This window comes from Euphorbia lathyris, chromosome 5 (genome assembly GCF_963576675.1).
Source record: "Euphorbia lathyris chromosome 5, ddEupLath1.1, whole genome shotgun sequence".
In the NCBI taxonomy this organism is placed as follows: Eukaryota; Viridiplantae; Streptophyta; class Magnoliopsida; order Malpighiales; family Euphorbiaceae; genus Euphorbia; species Euphorbia lathyris.
In genome coordinates, this window is record NC_088914.1 from 90867257 (window position 1) to 90883099 (window position 15843).

Consider the following 15843-nt stretch of genomic DNA (forward strand, 5'->3'; position numbering starts at 1 on the left):
ATTGTTGAAGTTCGGTAGAGGTGACAAACTCAGTATCGCTGGGTGGACTGGATTTGGTTAGCTCAGCATATAGCTTGGTGAAGCAATCTTGCAACTCAGCATGTGTGGCAGATTCATTATGGGTAGTTGTTCTAGAGGGGGCCAGTTCCGCTGCTAGCTTAACAAAACAGTTTTGAAGCTCAGTGGAAGTGACGTACCCTGGATTGGCTTCTGACAGTTGTTGAATTTTCCCTTCAAGAGAGTTCAGATGGGTGGCCATTGTAAGTACTGATTCAGTCAGTTTTGCCATTTGCTCTTGGTTTGGTTGCTGAGTCTGGACTGCAGTGATAATGTTAACCAGATCTTTTAGGCCTCGAAGTTCATTCAGAAGCTGAGTAATACTTGTCAGGTGAGAGGGCTCAGCTTGAGTGGAGTGGTGACCATCAGCTTGAGTAGGATGAAAATCTTGAAGCAAGGACTGAGCAGAAGCAATGACCCATCGGCCAGACTCAGTAGCATTCAAGTATGCAAACTTAGCAGCATTGAACTCAGAGGCTGGTTCAGAATTTGACGGTGGTGGAGGAGTTGGTTCCTTGCCAGATTGAGTACCTTGGTTGGTACCTGGACTTTGATGGATTTGATGAGCTGAGTTATCATCATTTTGTGTTCAAGGTGGAGTTGAGACATGAGTTGGCTTAATCGGAGCCGTTTGAATTGGATCTGCAGGGTTTTTGGCATGTTCCTCATCCTGAGTAACAGAGGCTTGTTTTTCCACTGGATCTTCTGGTGGCGACTCAGTTTCATTTAAGAAGTACTAGAACTGGATTGTAGAGAGGTCAGTTTCAGGCTCATCAATGGGAAAGTCGTCCATGAGATCAATTTGCTTTTGTGCTTTCTTTTTTAGTCTTCGCCGTGTCTCAGTTCTTGGCGGTGAATGGTCAGTTCGAATACATTCACTGGACTCAGTAGCAACTGTCTCCTCTTCTACAGGTTGCTCAACAGGACCCTCAACGGCATTACTTTCTTTCTTTCTCTGCTCAGTATCATCCTGAGGTTCTTCAACATTGGGACATTCTTCCTGCTCAGTATTAACTTCTTGGTGTTCAACATGTTGCTCAGTCTCTTCCACAGCTTCCTTTTCTTGGTCAGTGCCATGACCTTCAGGTTGAGTAGAGGCTAGTGGGACAGCTTCTACTATCTTTAAGGAGTTACCCTTTTTCTTCTTCTTTAAAGGGGTTTCTGGAGTTTCTTCGTTCTCATCCCCAGGCTCTTCTTGCCTCTTTCTTTTCTCAGCTTCCTCCTTAGCCTTGTCGGCTTTAGCTTTTTCTCTTGATGAAAGCCTTACTTTCTTTGGGACAGCATAAATGTCCTTGGAGCAGGTTTCTACAGCCTTCCTCTTCTTCCTTCTCTCAGGCTGAGCTGTCTCAGGTGACTCAGTATGAGCCTCAACATCTTCTGCAGGCTCAGCTTCAGGCTCAATTTCTTGTTGCTCATCTTCTTCATCTTCCTCAGCATCTCCAGCTCCTTCATAACCCTTCAAGGGTTGATTGTACAACAGTCCATCCAGCAGAACTGCAGTAATTTCACTTCCCAAGCTACTTGTTTCACTTTTCATCTCAATCTGCTTGTCTTCAAGAATCTTTGTAATTAGAGATCCCAAGCGGAGTTTCTTACCACTTCGTTGAAACGCACCAACTAGAAAGACAGGAAGATTGAATGGAGTGTAGGTCAATATGTGCCAGATGAAGCACTGTTCGAAATTCGATGCGGATGAAGCTGAGCTGAGTTTGGGGAAGATAAAGTTGGTCAGCATGAAGTGGACCATCTTTTGTTCTTTACCCATGCAGGTGCTGGGTATTTCCCCTTTATGATCTTTGGGTTTACAGAACCCCTTTAGCTTTTCAGATGTGGATTTTGGTATTTTTTTCTTTTGTCGTTCTAAATTGAATTCCTTCGTCTGGTAATTCTAGTAGTGTGGCTAGATAAGCAGGGGTTATGACTATTTTCTGACCCTTCACAGTGGTCTCCAAGTAATCAGAGTCGTCTGCATCAACACGTAGATTCGAGTAGAATTCCCGTACTAACCTGGGGTAAGCTGTTCCTGAAAGGGAGAAGAGACCTTTCCATTTGTTCTTCTTGATCCATTCACAGAATGGTTTCTCAGATGAGACGAAACTTGGAGAAAACCATCGGCACTTTAAAACCTCCAGATTATTGACCTTTGAGTGTCCCTTGAACATTTTCCTTTCGATTTCCGTTGAAGGACCATCGTGGTCAGTGGATTTGTCTGTGGTTTGAGTTTTAGGGGATTTGTTTTTGCCGGAAGCCATTTTTGAAGGCTTTGAAGTTTTTAGAGAGAAGAAAGTTTGATTTTAGGAGATTACAGGTGTAAGGGATGAAGAGTGGGGATTCTTCCACTTTATACAAATATGCGACGGCCCTTAATCATTAACTAGCCGTTTCTACCTAGGGAGGTTCAACCGACACAAATTCTGTCAATTATGACATCTTCGGCGCATGGGATTTGCCATTAATGTGCGTCTTCCCAAGGTGTCAGAGGTTTACACGTGTAGGTTCACTTTATGCGAGTGGGTTTTTTACTAGGTTTTACTAGAATTCGAAACATCCTAGATATTGAGTGCCTAACTTTTGGGAAGATTATTTCTCTATCTCAACATACGTCACTCACTCAGCATGTGCATTCACTCAGCATGGAGTGATTACTCAATATGTTTATCTACTCAGTATAGGATGTCTTACTCAGCTTTTATGACTACTCAGTATCATCACTCAATATATAATTCAGCATAGGGTGGTATTTGCATGATTACTCAAAGTTCTACTCATATGACAGGTATTCAATACAGATTCAGTTAGAGTGGATTTGACATACCAATTGCTTCCCTTAGTATGTTGAATTGCTCTCGTGCCAAGGGCTTTGTGAAGATATCAGCAAGCTGGTCATTTGTTGGCACGTAGGTCAGCTTGATCTCATCTTTTAGTACATTGTCTCTGATGAAGTGATGCCTTATGCTAACATGCTTCATTCTGCTGTGTTGGATTGGACTTTTTGATAGATCAATGGCACTCTTGTTGTCGCATTTGATCTCTATTGTCTTTGTTTTGACTCCGTAATCCTCAAGCTGTTGCTTTATCCATAGGACTTGTGCAACACAGCTTCCAGCAGCCACGTACTCAGCTTCAGTTGTGGACAGAGCTACGGATGATTGCTTCTTGCTGAACCAAGATACTAGACAGCTTCCGAGGAAATGACATCCTCCTGAAGTACTTTTCCGTTCTAGCTTATCTCGTCCGTAGTCAGCATCAGTATATCCGATGAGTGTGAAATCACTTGAGCTTGGATACCATAGACCTGCATCAACTGAGCTTTGCAAATATCTAAAAATTCTTTTTACAACAGTTAGATGAGATTCCCTGGGGTCAGCTTGATATCTCGCACAATAGCATACTGAGTATTGAATGTCTAGTCTACTGGCAGTGAGATAGAGTAAAGAACCTATCATACCTCGATAGAGTTTACTATCAACAGGCTTACTCTTCTCATCTTTGCATAGGACCGTATCAGTACCCATGGGGGTTGATATTGGTTTGCAGTCTACCATGCTGAATTTCTTTAACATTTCTTTGGTGTACTTAGACTGACTTATAAAGATGCCATTCGTTCCTTGCTTGATTTGAAGTCCAAGGAAGAAGTTGAGTTCACCCATCATGGACATTTCGAATTCAGTTTGCATCTGTTGGCTAAATTCTTTGCACAAGGATTCGTCAGTAGCACCAAAAATTATATCATCAACATATATTTGTGCAAGTAGGGTATGTTTACCCTTTTTCTTAATGAACAAGGTTGTGTCAGCTTTTCCTCTGACATAGTTCCTGGTCAGTAGGAAGTTGGTCAACCTCTCATACCAAGGTCTTGGAGCTTGCTTTAGGCCGTATAGGGCCTTTTTGAGTTTATAAACGTGGTTTGGAAATTTTGGATCTTCAAACCCAGGAGGTTGATTAACATATACCTCTTCGTTTATAAAGCCATTAAGAAACGCACTTTTTACATCCATTTGGTATAGTTTAAAGTTCATGTAACTAGCATAGGCACACAATATACGTATAGCTTCTAGTCTAGCAACAGGAGCAAATGTTTCTCCATAGTCTATACCCTCTTGCTGACTATAGCCTTGGGCTACAAGTCGAGCTTTGTTTCTAATCACATTTCCATGCTCATCTAGCTTATTTCTAAAGACCCATTTGGTTCCTATGGGCTTTTGATTCCTAGGTTTAGGTACTAAATCCCATACCTCATTTCTGGTGAATTGGTCAAGCTCTTCTTGCATAGCATTGATCCAATATTCATCTTGCTCAGCGTCAGCAAAGTTCTTTGGCTCATGTATTGAGACGAATGCAACATTGCTGAGGTATTTTCTAAGTTGATCTCTGGTCATTAATTTGTTGTTGGCGGCATCAAGAATGGCTTGTTCCGTATGACCTCTTGGGATCTTTATTTCCTTGGGCAATGTTGAGTTGTTTGGAAGAGGTGTTTCTATAATCTCTACAGGAATAGATTGGTCAGCAAATGATATTTCAATTTCTTGCTTACCTTGGGTCAGCTCCTGTATGTTTGACACTGAGGCTTCTGGTCGATCAGCGGAAGCTGAGCCTGGTTCATCTTCTCCAGTTGTCTGTTTCCAATAATCCAACGTCCCATGACTCTCGGAATTAGTCTTTTCGGTGTCTTCGAGGTTCCAATTATTGGTGAAGAAGATTTGCAGACTTTGTCTTTTTGTGAACGGATCCTTCATGCTGTCCTGACTGTTACTCAGCTTCGTTTGTTATTTTCGAATGTTCAATGTTCATGTTGAGTTTCTTCAAGGTCAGCTCCGTTTTGTTTAACCGCTCCTGACGAAGTCTTCAACTTTAGTCAGCTTCGATTTGTTTCTGAATTTTAACTCCACTCAGCTTCTATTCTGTCATGCCGAGTTCCGTTCTACTCAGCTTCGTTCGTGCTGACTTTTGTCCTGTCTTTACTTTATATATTTTTGCACTCAATATTTAACAAACATATTAGTAAAATTAAATCAAAGCATCTAAATTTAATTGCCTCTTAATCATGGATGATTTTGTCAAATCAAAATCTTGTGGAAATGTGTTTCAACATACTGGAGAGGCATGGAGCCAACATTGAAGATCAGATTGATTACCAAGTAGATTTGTAATCAGTAATCATTTTTTAAGGGACTAATAAATTATTTATCCTATTAGATTTAGTCCCTCCATTTTAAAAAATACATTATAAAGTTTTAATCATTTATCACTATTAATTTTTTTTATCATCCATTCTTTTTTTATATTTTTAACCGTTATATTTGGCATAAATAGTCAGACGGAAAATAACAAAGTAACATTATCATTTTGTACCGCATTATAAATTATAAAAGAAATGATTAATTTTATCCATAAATTATTTACATATAACCTTATAAAATAGGCAAAAAGCATAATTAAACCCCTGAACTTTGACTGTTTTAAAGATTAAGCTTGTGATCATTTATTTTTCCATATTAAGCCATTGATCATTAATTCTATTATGGATTAGACCCTTATTTAATTCTTTCATCAAGTTTGGACTGCATACATCGTTAGGGCGATTCAACTTGCTGACATGGATAAATAAAAATAAAAATTCTTTGACTAGGAAAGATAAAAATTAAAAACTAAAACGAAATTATAGAAATTAATTTCTAGTATATTATTCCAAACTCGATTTTCTCTTCTCCCATTTTGTGATTTTCAACATTAGAATCGCCAAATCGATCTTCTCATCTTCTAAACTCGACGGAAAAGTTAAATAAGGGCTAAATTCATAATAAAATCAATGATAGGGTTCAATATGAAAAAATAATTGATCAAGGGCTTGATCCTTAAAACATGTAAAGTTCAAGGGCTCAATGATGCTTTTTGCCTAAAATATAATCAAGTTTTTGGAGAACAAAAAAAATTATACAAATTAATTATAGAAGACATGTATATTTATATTTGGATATATGAGAGTTGTGTGGTTGTTGTAGCTTTTAGTGTTGCAGTAGTCCAAGAAGCCGGTGAATAGCACACCGATTTTTCACAAAAATGAAAACCGGTGATTTATTCACCGGTTTCATTAACCATGTCAGATTTTATATAGTATTACAGAAAGAAACTTTTTTAACCGGACCTTTTTATTAAAATTATTTTCAAAATATAATTATCCAATTTTTTTTCGGACATCATTTTGTAAATAATTTATTTATTCATCCCTTTATTTTTATTTAATATATTATTTAGCCTTTATATTTTAATAATATATTGTTTGACTTTAGTTTTTATTGTAGTTAACAGTTTGAAGTCTCATAAATTATTAAGCATTAATAAATTATTTACTCTAGATCTTTTTGTAAGTTTTTTTTTTTTGTTGTTATTGTTGTTGTTGATATGGACACTGGACAATGTTAAGTAATACAAAGCTTGAGGATTTTTATATCAGAAAGGATAAAATTTAGGCAAAAAGCATCCTGAGGTCTCTTATCTTTCATTGCTTGGTGCATTAAGCTATTGATCTTTTATTTAGACACATTAAGCTCATGATCTTTCATCATTTGGTGCATTAAGCCATCGATCTTTCATTTAGACACATTGAACCCTTGATCTTTCATATATGGGTGTATTAGGCCCTTCTGTAAATCAATTAATATATAGGTTTATTAAGGGCATGTTTGGTTAGGTTTATATAACTGTAGCGTTTCGCATTTTCTCTGGACACTGCAACATTTTAGAGCTTTTCACGAAAAGCTCTTTTCATGAACAGTTGTTTGTAGTTACTTGTTATTGATAAAATTGCCCTTCTTATTTCCGCAAAATGTGCTTCAATTTTAACATTATTTTTATTTTTAGAACATAATTATCGAAAAACAAGGTTTTATTGTGTTCAATAATTTTTTTATTTTTTTTTAAATTATTTTTATTAATTTGTATAATATATTTTTTATTTTAAAATTTGTTATTTTTAGAACATCATTTGTTGTCACACCAAACATGCCCTTAATAAACCTATATATTAATTGATTTATGGAAGGACCTAATACACCCATATATGAAAGATCAAGGGCTCAATGTGTCTAAATAAAAGATCGAGAGCTTAATGCACCAAATGGTGAAAGATCAGTGGCTCAATGTGTCTAAATAAAAGATCGAGGACTTAATGCACCAAACAATGAAAGATCAGGGGCCTCAGGATGCTTTTTGCCTAAAATTTATAGACCATCATTCTGCAACGAAGTAAATTATATGTGGAAGGTGTATTGCACACACATTGAAAAAGCCAAACGAATTGGCACGTAAATAACATATCAGATTTGGATCAACACGTAATAAAAAGAAAATGAAATGAGTTAATTAATGTTTTTTATTTTATTTTCGCCGTAAAACTCAACATCTCTTGTCATTTTAGGGGGTGGATGATGTATTAAATCTAGGAAAATTTTAGGGTACTTTTAGAGTATTTCTGGAGTAATACTCTTGAGATGTACGTTCGGAGCTGGTTAAGGGCGGATGATATATTAAGCCTAATATTAATATTAATAGTAATACTGTTGAGATGTCATATATGTATTTTATGTCTAGTCCCCAATAAATCAGTTTTTATGTACTTTAATGGCGTAAAACATTATTTGGCCCCTGACCTATTTAAAACTGTGTCATTTGGTCTCTGCCATATTATTTAGTCATATTTGGTCATTGACCTATCCTATTTGGTGAAATTTCACTCAATTTGTATGAGTACTTAACGGAATCGTTATCTCATTGATAAGTAACGATATTTTGACACTTAAACTTGAAACGTGATATTTCTTAAAGATTTTTTTCCATATTATGTGGAAATAATTAATCAGATTAAAAAAAAACAAAAAACAAATCCTAACTAAAATATATTAAGTTCAAGCGTCAAAATATCGTTACGTATCAATGAGATAATGACTCGGTTAAGTTTGAATCCAAATTGGGGAAAGTTCACCAATTTGGGATAGATCAGAGATCAAATATGACGAAATAATAGGTCAGGAGTCAAATGACAAAATTTTGGATAGATCGGGCGAAATAATGCTTTAAGCCTATTTTAGTTTTATATATGTATTCGATTCCCCTAGATATCAGCTTGTCTGTTTGACTGCAATTAAACAATAGTTGTAGCTGGTACTTGTGAAGAAAACAACAATAATATAATTTAAATTTAGTGTAATCTTGGGCTCATTTTATTATTTTCTAAATTTGTTTTTCCAATGCACCATAAAATAATAAAAATAAGGGCTAATTACTAATCTAGTCCATTTGAAGGGGTCCATTAACATATTTGATCCACTTTGCTTCCATCTCACTAAATTAGACACTTTCATCCACTTTGGATAAGAATACCCTTATTTCAATTCACCTTCTTCCTCAGACTCTCAACGTCTTTTTCGCCATCCCAAACCGACAAAAGCGGAATTACTGCCAAGTCTTGAGAGATAAAAGACGGTGGTTTATAGAAAGAAAAAGAAGAGTTATGCTTGTAGAGAGAGAAAAGATGGTGGTTTATAGAGAGAGAAAAAGAAGAGTTATGCTTGTAGAGAGAGAAAAGATGGTGGTTTATAGAGAAAGAAAGAAGAGATTATGTTTGTAAGGATTCAGATAGAGGAAACTTACGCCATTTTTTAATTGTAATAGAGAAGCATCTGCGACAACTGTTGTCGCATTTGTGATGAATCGCCACAAATGCGACAATAATTGTCGTATCTGCGATGAATTTCGTCACAAATGCAACAACAGTTGTCGCATATGGGATAAAATTACTCCTGTTGCAGCTACGACATTGCAGATGCGACAACTGTTGTCGCATTTATGACAAAATTTATCTGCGACAAATTTCGTCACAAATGCGATAAAAATAGAGGAAATTGAAACGATACCATTACAGATGAAGAATGAGGCAAAACCAGCGAGAAAACCAGACGTATAAGCTAAAAATATACCGTTTCTATCGGAAAGCTTCATTTGTTTTGTATTTCCTTTCCAAAATTTAGAATACTTCAATAATCTAAAAAATCGCTAACGATTGATATCAGAAATTGAAGAAGGTGAACCGAAGAAGAAGTTGAAACAAAAAAGAAGAAGAAGAAGAAGCAGGAGCAGAAGCAGAAGCAGAAGTCGAATGGAAGCAAAGTGGGTTAAATATGTTAATAAACCCCTTTAATTGGTCTAGATTTGTAATTTTCCCTAAAAATAAATAAAGGCATAATACTCATTTGATTTTCTAAACTAAGGCTTCAAAGTCAATTAGAACTTTAAACTATCAAAATCATCAATCAAGTACTTGAACTAACTAATAATCATCAATTGAGTCATCATTCTAAACAAAAATCATCACTTGAGACCTCATAAAATAGCATTCGAATTTAACAGTTTCACACCCTCTTCTCCAAACCCACTTTGAACCAACATAAAGATTATTACAATTTATATCAAATAGTCAAAGTTTCTAATTTTAGGATAGAATGCGGATTCAATTGATGATTTTTGTTTAGTTCAGGACCTGATTGATGTTTTTTATAGTTTAAGGTCTTAATTGACTTTGAAACTTTAATTTGGAGACCCAAATTAATGTAATGACAATAAACAAATGTATAGATTTTCTATCACCTTTTATTTATTATTTAAATTAAATTTCAACTATACATTAGAGAGGTGAATACCAATTCACGGGAAATGATTGATGTTAAGAAATAAATATACAAGTGGGCACATTTTGATTGGACGAATGTATTATACCGGGAGTATACTGTAATAGATTTTCTCTAAAATTTCACATTCTAAGCATCCAAGGAAATATGTATAAAGTGATATCAATGGAAACGAATGCAACTTGAAATACACAATCACAAGTTTTAATGTATGTTTATTTCTCCTTTTGTAGCTTTTTTATTGTTTCAGTCTCATATATAGTGTTTGATTAGAATTGAAAAACTACTATTCATAATTATTTTGGAAGGAAAATCAGCTACTATCTATCAGCTGATAGTGATAACAAACACTTAACAATAACATCTGTAAACAACAAAACAACGACTTCAGTTGGCATGTTTGTTGAGGAAATTACTGATTAGTTCATTCACTTTCTCAGGAAGTTGTTCAACCGCAAAATGAGTCCCTTCTTCAAGATAGACAATGTCCAAATCAGGCACAAAATGTTTCACTTGCCCACTTCTTATGAAATCCTCCATGCCCGGCACTTTCAGCACATAATCCTTTTCGCCTATTACCAACAATGCTGGACAAGTGACCTTAGGATCGCTTATCCCGCAATCAACTCCGAGTTTCCTGCATAAACCCGAGTCTCATTATTCTCATAGGTGTTAGTTTTTCGGGGATACTGATATGTTTATAGTAAAAATTCAAACTATTTTCCATTCTGTGTTCTTATGTACCTGTATGGGACCTGTAATGCGAAGCGAAAACCGGACTTCTCGTATAGAGACGCATAAACTGCAAGATCATCCTCAGAGAACCACAGGGGTAGAGGAGTAGAAGGATCAACCAAGTCCATAGTCTCCTGATCATCTCTAGCTGCTTGTAGCTCACTCCCAGAGAAAAGAATGTAGATGTTTCTTATAACCGTCTTAACATCTAGCCGGCCGAAATCTGCTTCGGCTCGTCCTGGCACCTGGATTATTAGCATCACAGGCGGATTTCGTGCTCAAATCAGAATTGATGGTGGCACGAAAAATATCATATGGCTAATGAATTAAATGTGAATTGCAATGACATCTTTATCTCTTCATATTAAAAAAATGAGATTTTTTAAATCGGATTCGGTCCGGGAAAACGTAAAAAGTCAGATTTCAATTGGACTAAGCGATCATACCGTCCACCTTCTTATGTAAACACCTTCAGGCATGAGATCATATTGTACCGCATTAGGTCCCGGTAGCATGAATGGAGCACCCAATGTGAACATTCCGAGCACCTTATCGGGGTTTCGGGCAGTGATTATGTTAACTACAACACCTCCGAAATCCGTCCCAACTAGAAAAACCTGTCAGCAAAAGTAGCATTATTACTTGGTGAGCTGAATTTAAACATTACATATCAACTTAAACTTTTGGACGAGACGATTCCTCAATAATTGACATGATATTCTTTGAACTTTGAGAAGATACGAACTGCTCATAAGGGCACACGATGAAAGAGAAAATGACACATTTGTGGTTAGTTTCAAACTATTTCCGTGTTTGTTGTAGTTTTAACTTGCCCTGCTGGGTAGGAAGGCGGATAAAGGGACTGCGAGAATTTACTCTCTATCTACCTGTCACATAGACAGATTGTGTGACAGACAGATCAATATCAGCCAGCTTGTCGCACAAGTGGACTGCTGAGTCATTAATCAATTTCAACTTATATTGCGAAATATGAATATGAGTTCGTACATATTTAAAATTATGTCATTTCCACTTAGATGATGTCACATCATTCCAATTATTGATATGACATCATCTGAGTGGAGAAGTCAGTACCGCTCTCAGTCCACGGTAGAATTTCTCCCATACAAGTGATAATATATTTTAATTGTGAAAAATCAGTCTGCCTATGTGATAGGTCGTTTCCATTTCGTTTTCTGTTTCAGTTTCCATGCAACATAGTTTGTCACACAGGCAGGCTGAAATTGGTCCGCAGGTACAATAGGCAGACTGATAGAAAATTTTCAAAGCCCCTTCGTTTGTCTTACTAACCGGTGGGGCGAGCCAAAATTAGAATAAATACTAATCGCCGAAAAACATGAAAAATTCTATAAAAACTATGGGACAAAGTTCTATTTTTTTAGGCATAATACACAAATAACCCTCTGAATTTATCCAAATATTGCAACTGCCCCTCTGAACTTTCAATTGTAACAACTTACCCTTCAAATTTGTCCAATTGTAAAATATTACCCCTCAAACTTGTCCAATTGTAAGACATAACCCCAAATTGCTGACATGGGTTGCAATGAAGAAACACGCGAAATACAAATGCCGCAACGCTTGTGGAGTGTGATAATCAGATCTTTGGCGTGATACGAATCCGAGGAAACGTTTTTATGATTGCTTCAAGTACGGGGTAAAAAAATTCCCAATTTGGGGTTATATTTTACAATTGGACAAATTTAAGGGATAAATTGTTACAATTGAAATGTGGAGGGGACAGTTGCAATATTTGGACAAGTTTAGAGGGTTAACTGTGTATTAGGCCATTTTTTTTTATGTACAAGTATTAAAAAAATATCAATTTACTATACATAAATCACAATAAGTACTCACTACATAAATCACAATAAGTACTCTTCTTAGTGAATCCTGAATCCGCTACTCTGAAGTTAAAGATGGAATCTTCACTAAAATATTGGAAAACCCATTTCCTAAACAAAATCAAATAATCATAATATAAATATTTATTTATTTATTTATTGAATGGATTTGATTTGTGACTAACCTTACTGATACCAAGAATGTCAAGAAGGGCAACAACATCATCAGCAAGGTCCATAAATGTTGCATTTTCTGGTTCTTCAGGTTGATCAGACTCTCCATACCCTCTGAAATCAATTGCTATAGCTCTGTAACCAGCTTTTGCAACACCAATCATTTGGTGCCTCCACGTGTACCAGATTTCCGGAAATCCGTGCAGGAACAACACGATGTTAGTACCTGCACAGTACCGGAGTTAGAACAAAATATTTTCAAAGCTTAATACATCATTTCTCGAATCAACTAGTCCAAAAAGTTTGATTGACTATAGCTCCCTCAATAGCTCCCTAAACTTGCATAAAATGTATTAATTAATCCCTCGGTTGCAAAAAAAGTAATCTGCACTATTGCACGCGCATTAGAATGTTATGACGTAATTCACAGAATAGATTAAAAATGAAGTTCTTATTTGTTCAACTGTAAAATTTATCTTCTCTAATATTAGAATTGCATACCTCGACCTTGATCGTTTTACTCTTTTTTAAGACGCGTGCAATACATCTTCCGCATTTAACTATCTTTTTGCAACCGAGTTATTAATTGATTACATTTTACGCAAGTTCAGAGGGCTAATTGAATATTTTATACAAGTTGAGGTGGCTATCGAGATACTTTGAAAGTTCATGGGTCAATCAAGTTTTTTTAGACAAGTTGAAAGTACAAACGATGTATTAAGCCTATTTTAAATTATAAAAACATCTCGAGACGGATATTTCTGTCTCAGATTCAATCACAAATAGCGAAACTGCTATAAATTCTGAAAGTACTGTAATTACCGACGAAAAAATTACATGTAGTAACGGGAATTTTCGTTGTAACTATAATTTTAGCTTAATGCATCAAGGCATATACTTGACCAAATAATATGATCAGTTCTCTAAACGTTACAGATGTCTAATTAGTTTTCTAAACTCCTTTGAAGTGACCTATTAGCCGTTGAACTTGCTTAAAGTGACCTCCTATTCTCTAAAAGTTGCTTAAAATACTTGTTGGCGCACTAAACTTGTCTGAAATGATACGTTTAAATCACTTTTCTCTGCCATATAGAGGGCCGAAAGCAGCATAAAGTTATAAGAGGCAAAATATTAAAAGGATTGCTGGCTAAGCTGGGGCCAACGGGGGAAATGGCGAATACATCATTACTCGGTTGGGGGGCTGATTTTACACGTGCGTTTGGAAATTTTTTTTTTTTTTTTGCTATATCGAACTTGCTTAGTTTTTTTTTTTTTTTTTTTTTGCATATATGCGTGTTATAATTTGAATGGTCCAGAATCAATTTTAAGTATTAATGTACAATTTCTCAAAATTAAGCTAGATTTTGTTTAAAGTCCTAACATGTAAAAAAAAAAGATTTAGGGATGGCTGAACATGTAAAAAAAATTAAAAAAATTGATTTCAGAAAAATTAATAATTTGGATTTAAGAAGGTCTAGGCATTAAAAAAAATTAGAAATTTGGATTATACAAAAAAAATATAAATTTGGATTTAGTGTTTTAAACATCTCATCTACCTTTGTTCAAAAAAAAAAAAAAACATCTCATCTACCTTTAAACAATGAAATATTACTACATAGAGTCTATATAGACTAATATTAGGAGGGGCCGAAATTATGTAACCATGGTAGTTCCGGCGGCCGGAGGGGCCCGGGCCCTGTATCCGCCCTTACTGGGGGCTAAAATCCCCATCATACTAAAATGTGTTTTTAGGTTAACTTAAAGGGTCAGGACCCCTCCCAATCATAGGGTCGGTAAGTCCCTGACCACTTAGGATATTACAGTGGAATGAAGCAATTTTAGAAAGCTGGTGAGACATCTTCAAAGTTCAGAAAGCCACTCGAATTATTTTATCAAGTACATGAAATCTCGTAATGTATAATGCTTATTTCTTCCTAATTTAGGGGTCAACGGACTCTCTGTGACTCGCTGTAAATCCGCCCCGAACACAGGAAAAAAGCTCCTCTATATTTGAGTTTAGAGATATGAACATTTAAGGTTTGAAGTAGAATGAGAGAAGAAAAATATTACCTGTGCCAATCTCAGCTACATGAAGTTTTAGTTCTCTTACTTGTATATGACTGTGCTTGATCTGTTCCATATCTGCAGAAAGATGCTTCATCTGTTCTACAAGACTTTGATTTAAAATAGCACTGGTTAGTCTTTTAAATCTTAATTTATTCCTTCATGGAAAACATGATAATATTATAAAAAGAACTATGAATAAAAAAACTAAAATCCATCGACCTTTTTAATGAATTTTAAATAAATGTTATATGGTTTAAGTTTTTTACATATTGATATCTGTGGGTTTTTTTTTTTTTTTTTGTTAAAAACCCAACCGTGTGCTGTACAAAATTTTTAATTTTTTTTACTTTATCAAATTTGATCCATAACGATGTTAAAATGAAATTTTTAAGAATTAAATAATATATTAAATAAATTTAATTCTTTAATTTTTTAGATTTTAAGTCATTTAGGTGTCGTTTTTTTTATGAGAGAGAAAAATGTTTAAAGAGAAAAAACTAAAAAAAATTATTTTAAAAAATAAAAAATATGATTGCTGTAGAGTTTATAAAAGGTACTAACGGGACGTTTGATATTCTATTGGGATAGGGATAGGGATAAAAGTTGGGATATGGATAAGGATAAATGGTTGGGATAAGGATAAAAATATGATAGTCGAGAATTATTATTCAATGTTTGGTATGTGGGATAGGGATGGGGATAAAATAATAGATTTTACTATTTTAACCTTATTTAAACTACATAACATTAATTTGAGGGATAAGATGGACTTTTCCATCCTATTAAAATCGCAGGAGCTTATCCCACCTCCTTATACCACCCCCTCATGGTTATAGGATTTGAAGGATAAGAGGTTTATCCCTCATCCGTCTCACTCTTCTATCTCCCAAACAAACACGGGATAACTTATCTCGTGTTTTTTATCCCTATCCCACCTCCTATATCCCTTCTAACAAACACCCTGTAATGTTATTTCTGAAAAAGTGAAGAACAAATTCAGATCTGATGTATATATACCAGATATTGAAACAGATTATCCAAGCAAATTATCCAAGCTAATTACCCAAACTAATTACCCACTAATCTAGCACACTAATGTTGACTTATAGAGAAATAATCTTATATAGACAAATGTATTGTACGCTAATGTATTGTATGCTAACAGTTCCGTAGTAAATATGATATTAAGCAACTTTAATTCTTGAAAATTTTCATTTTATCGATCAAATTCTGCAAGGTCAATAAAAGTTGAAAATTTTGCA

General features: G+C 35.2%; 1 protein-coding gene across 1 annotated transcript; it reads right to left on the reverse strand.

The window, feature by feature from the left end:
* Nucleotides 1-9967: 9967 nt before the first annotated feature.
* LOC136230958 (uncharacterized) lies at nt 9968-14688 on the reverse strand. Its single transcript, XM_066020177.1, has 5 exons — nt 14585-14688; nt 12526-12740; nt 10922-11092; nt 10485-10720; nt 9968-10377 (listed from the first exon to the last, which is right to left on the reverse strand). The coding sequence occupies exons 1-5, from the start codon at nt 14673-14675 to the stop codon at nt 10128-10130; spliced, it is 963 nt and encodes a 320-aa protein (XP_065876249.1). The 5' UTR covers nt 14676-14688; the 3' UTR covers nt 9968-10127.
* Nucleotides 14689-15843: the final 1155 nt, after the last annotated feature.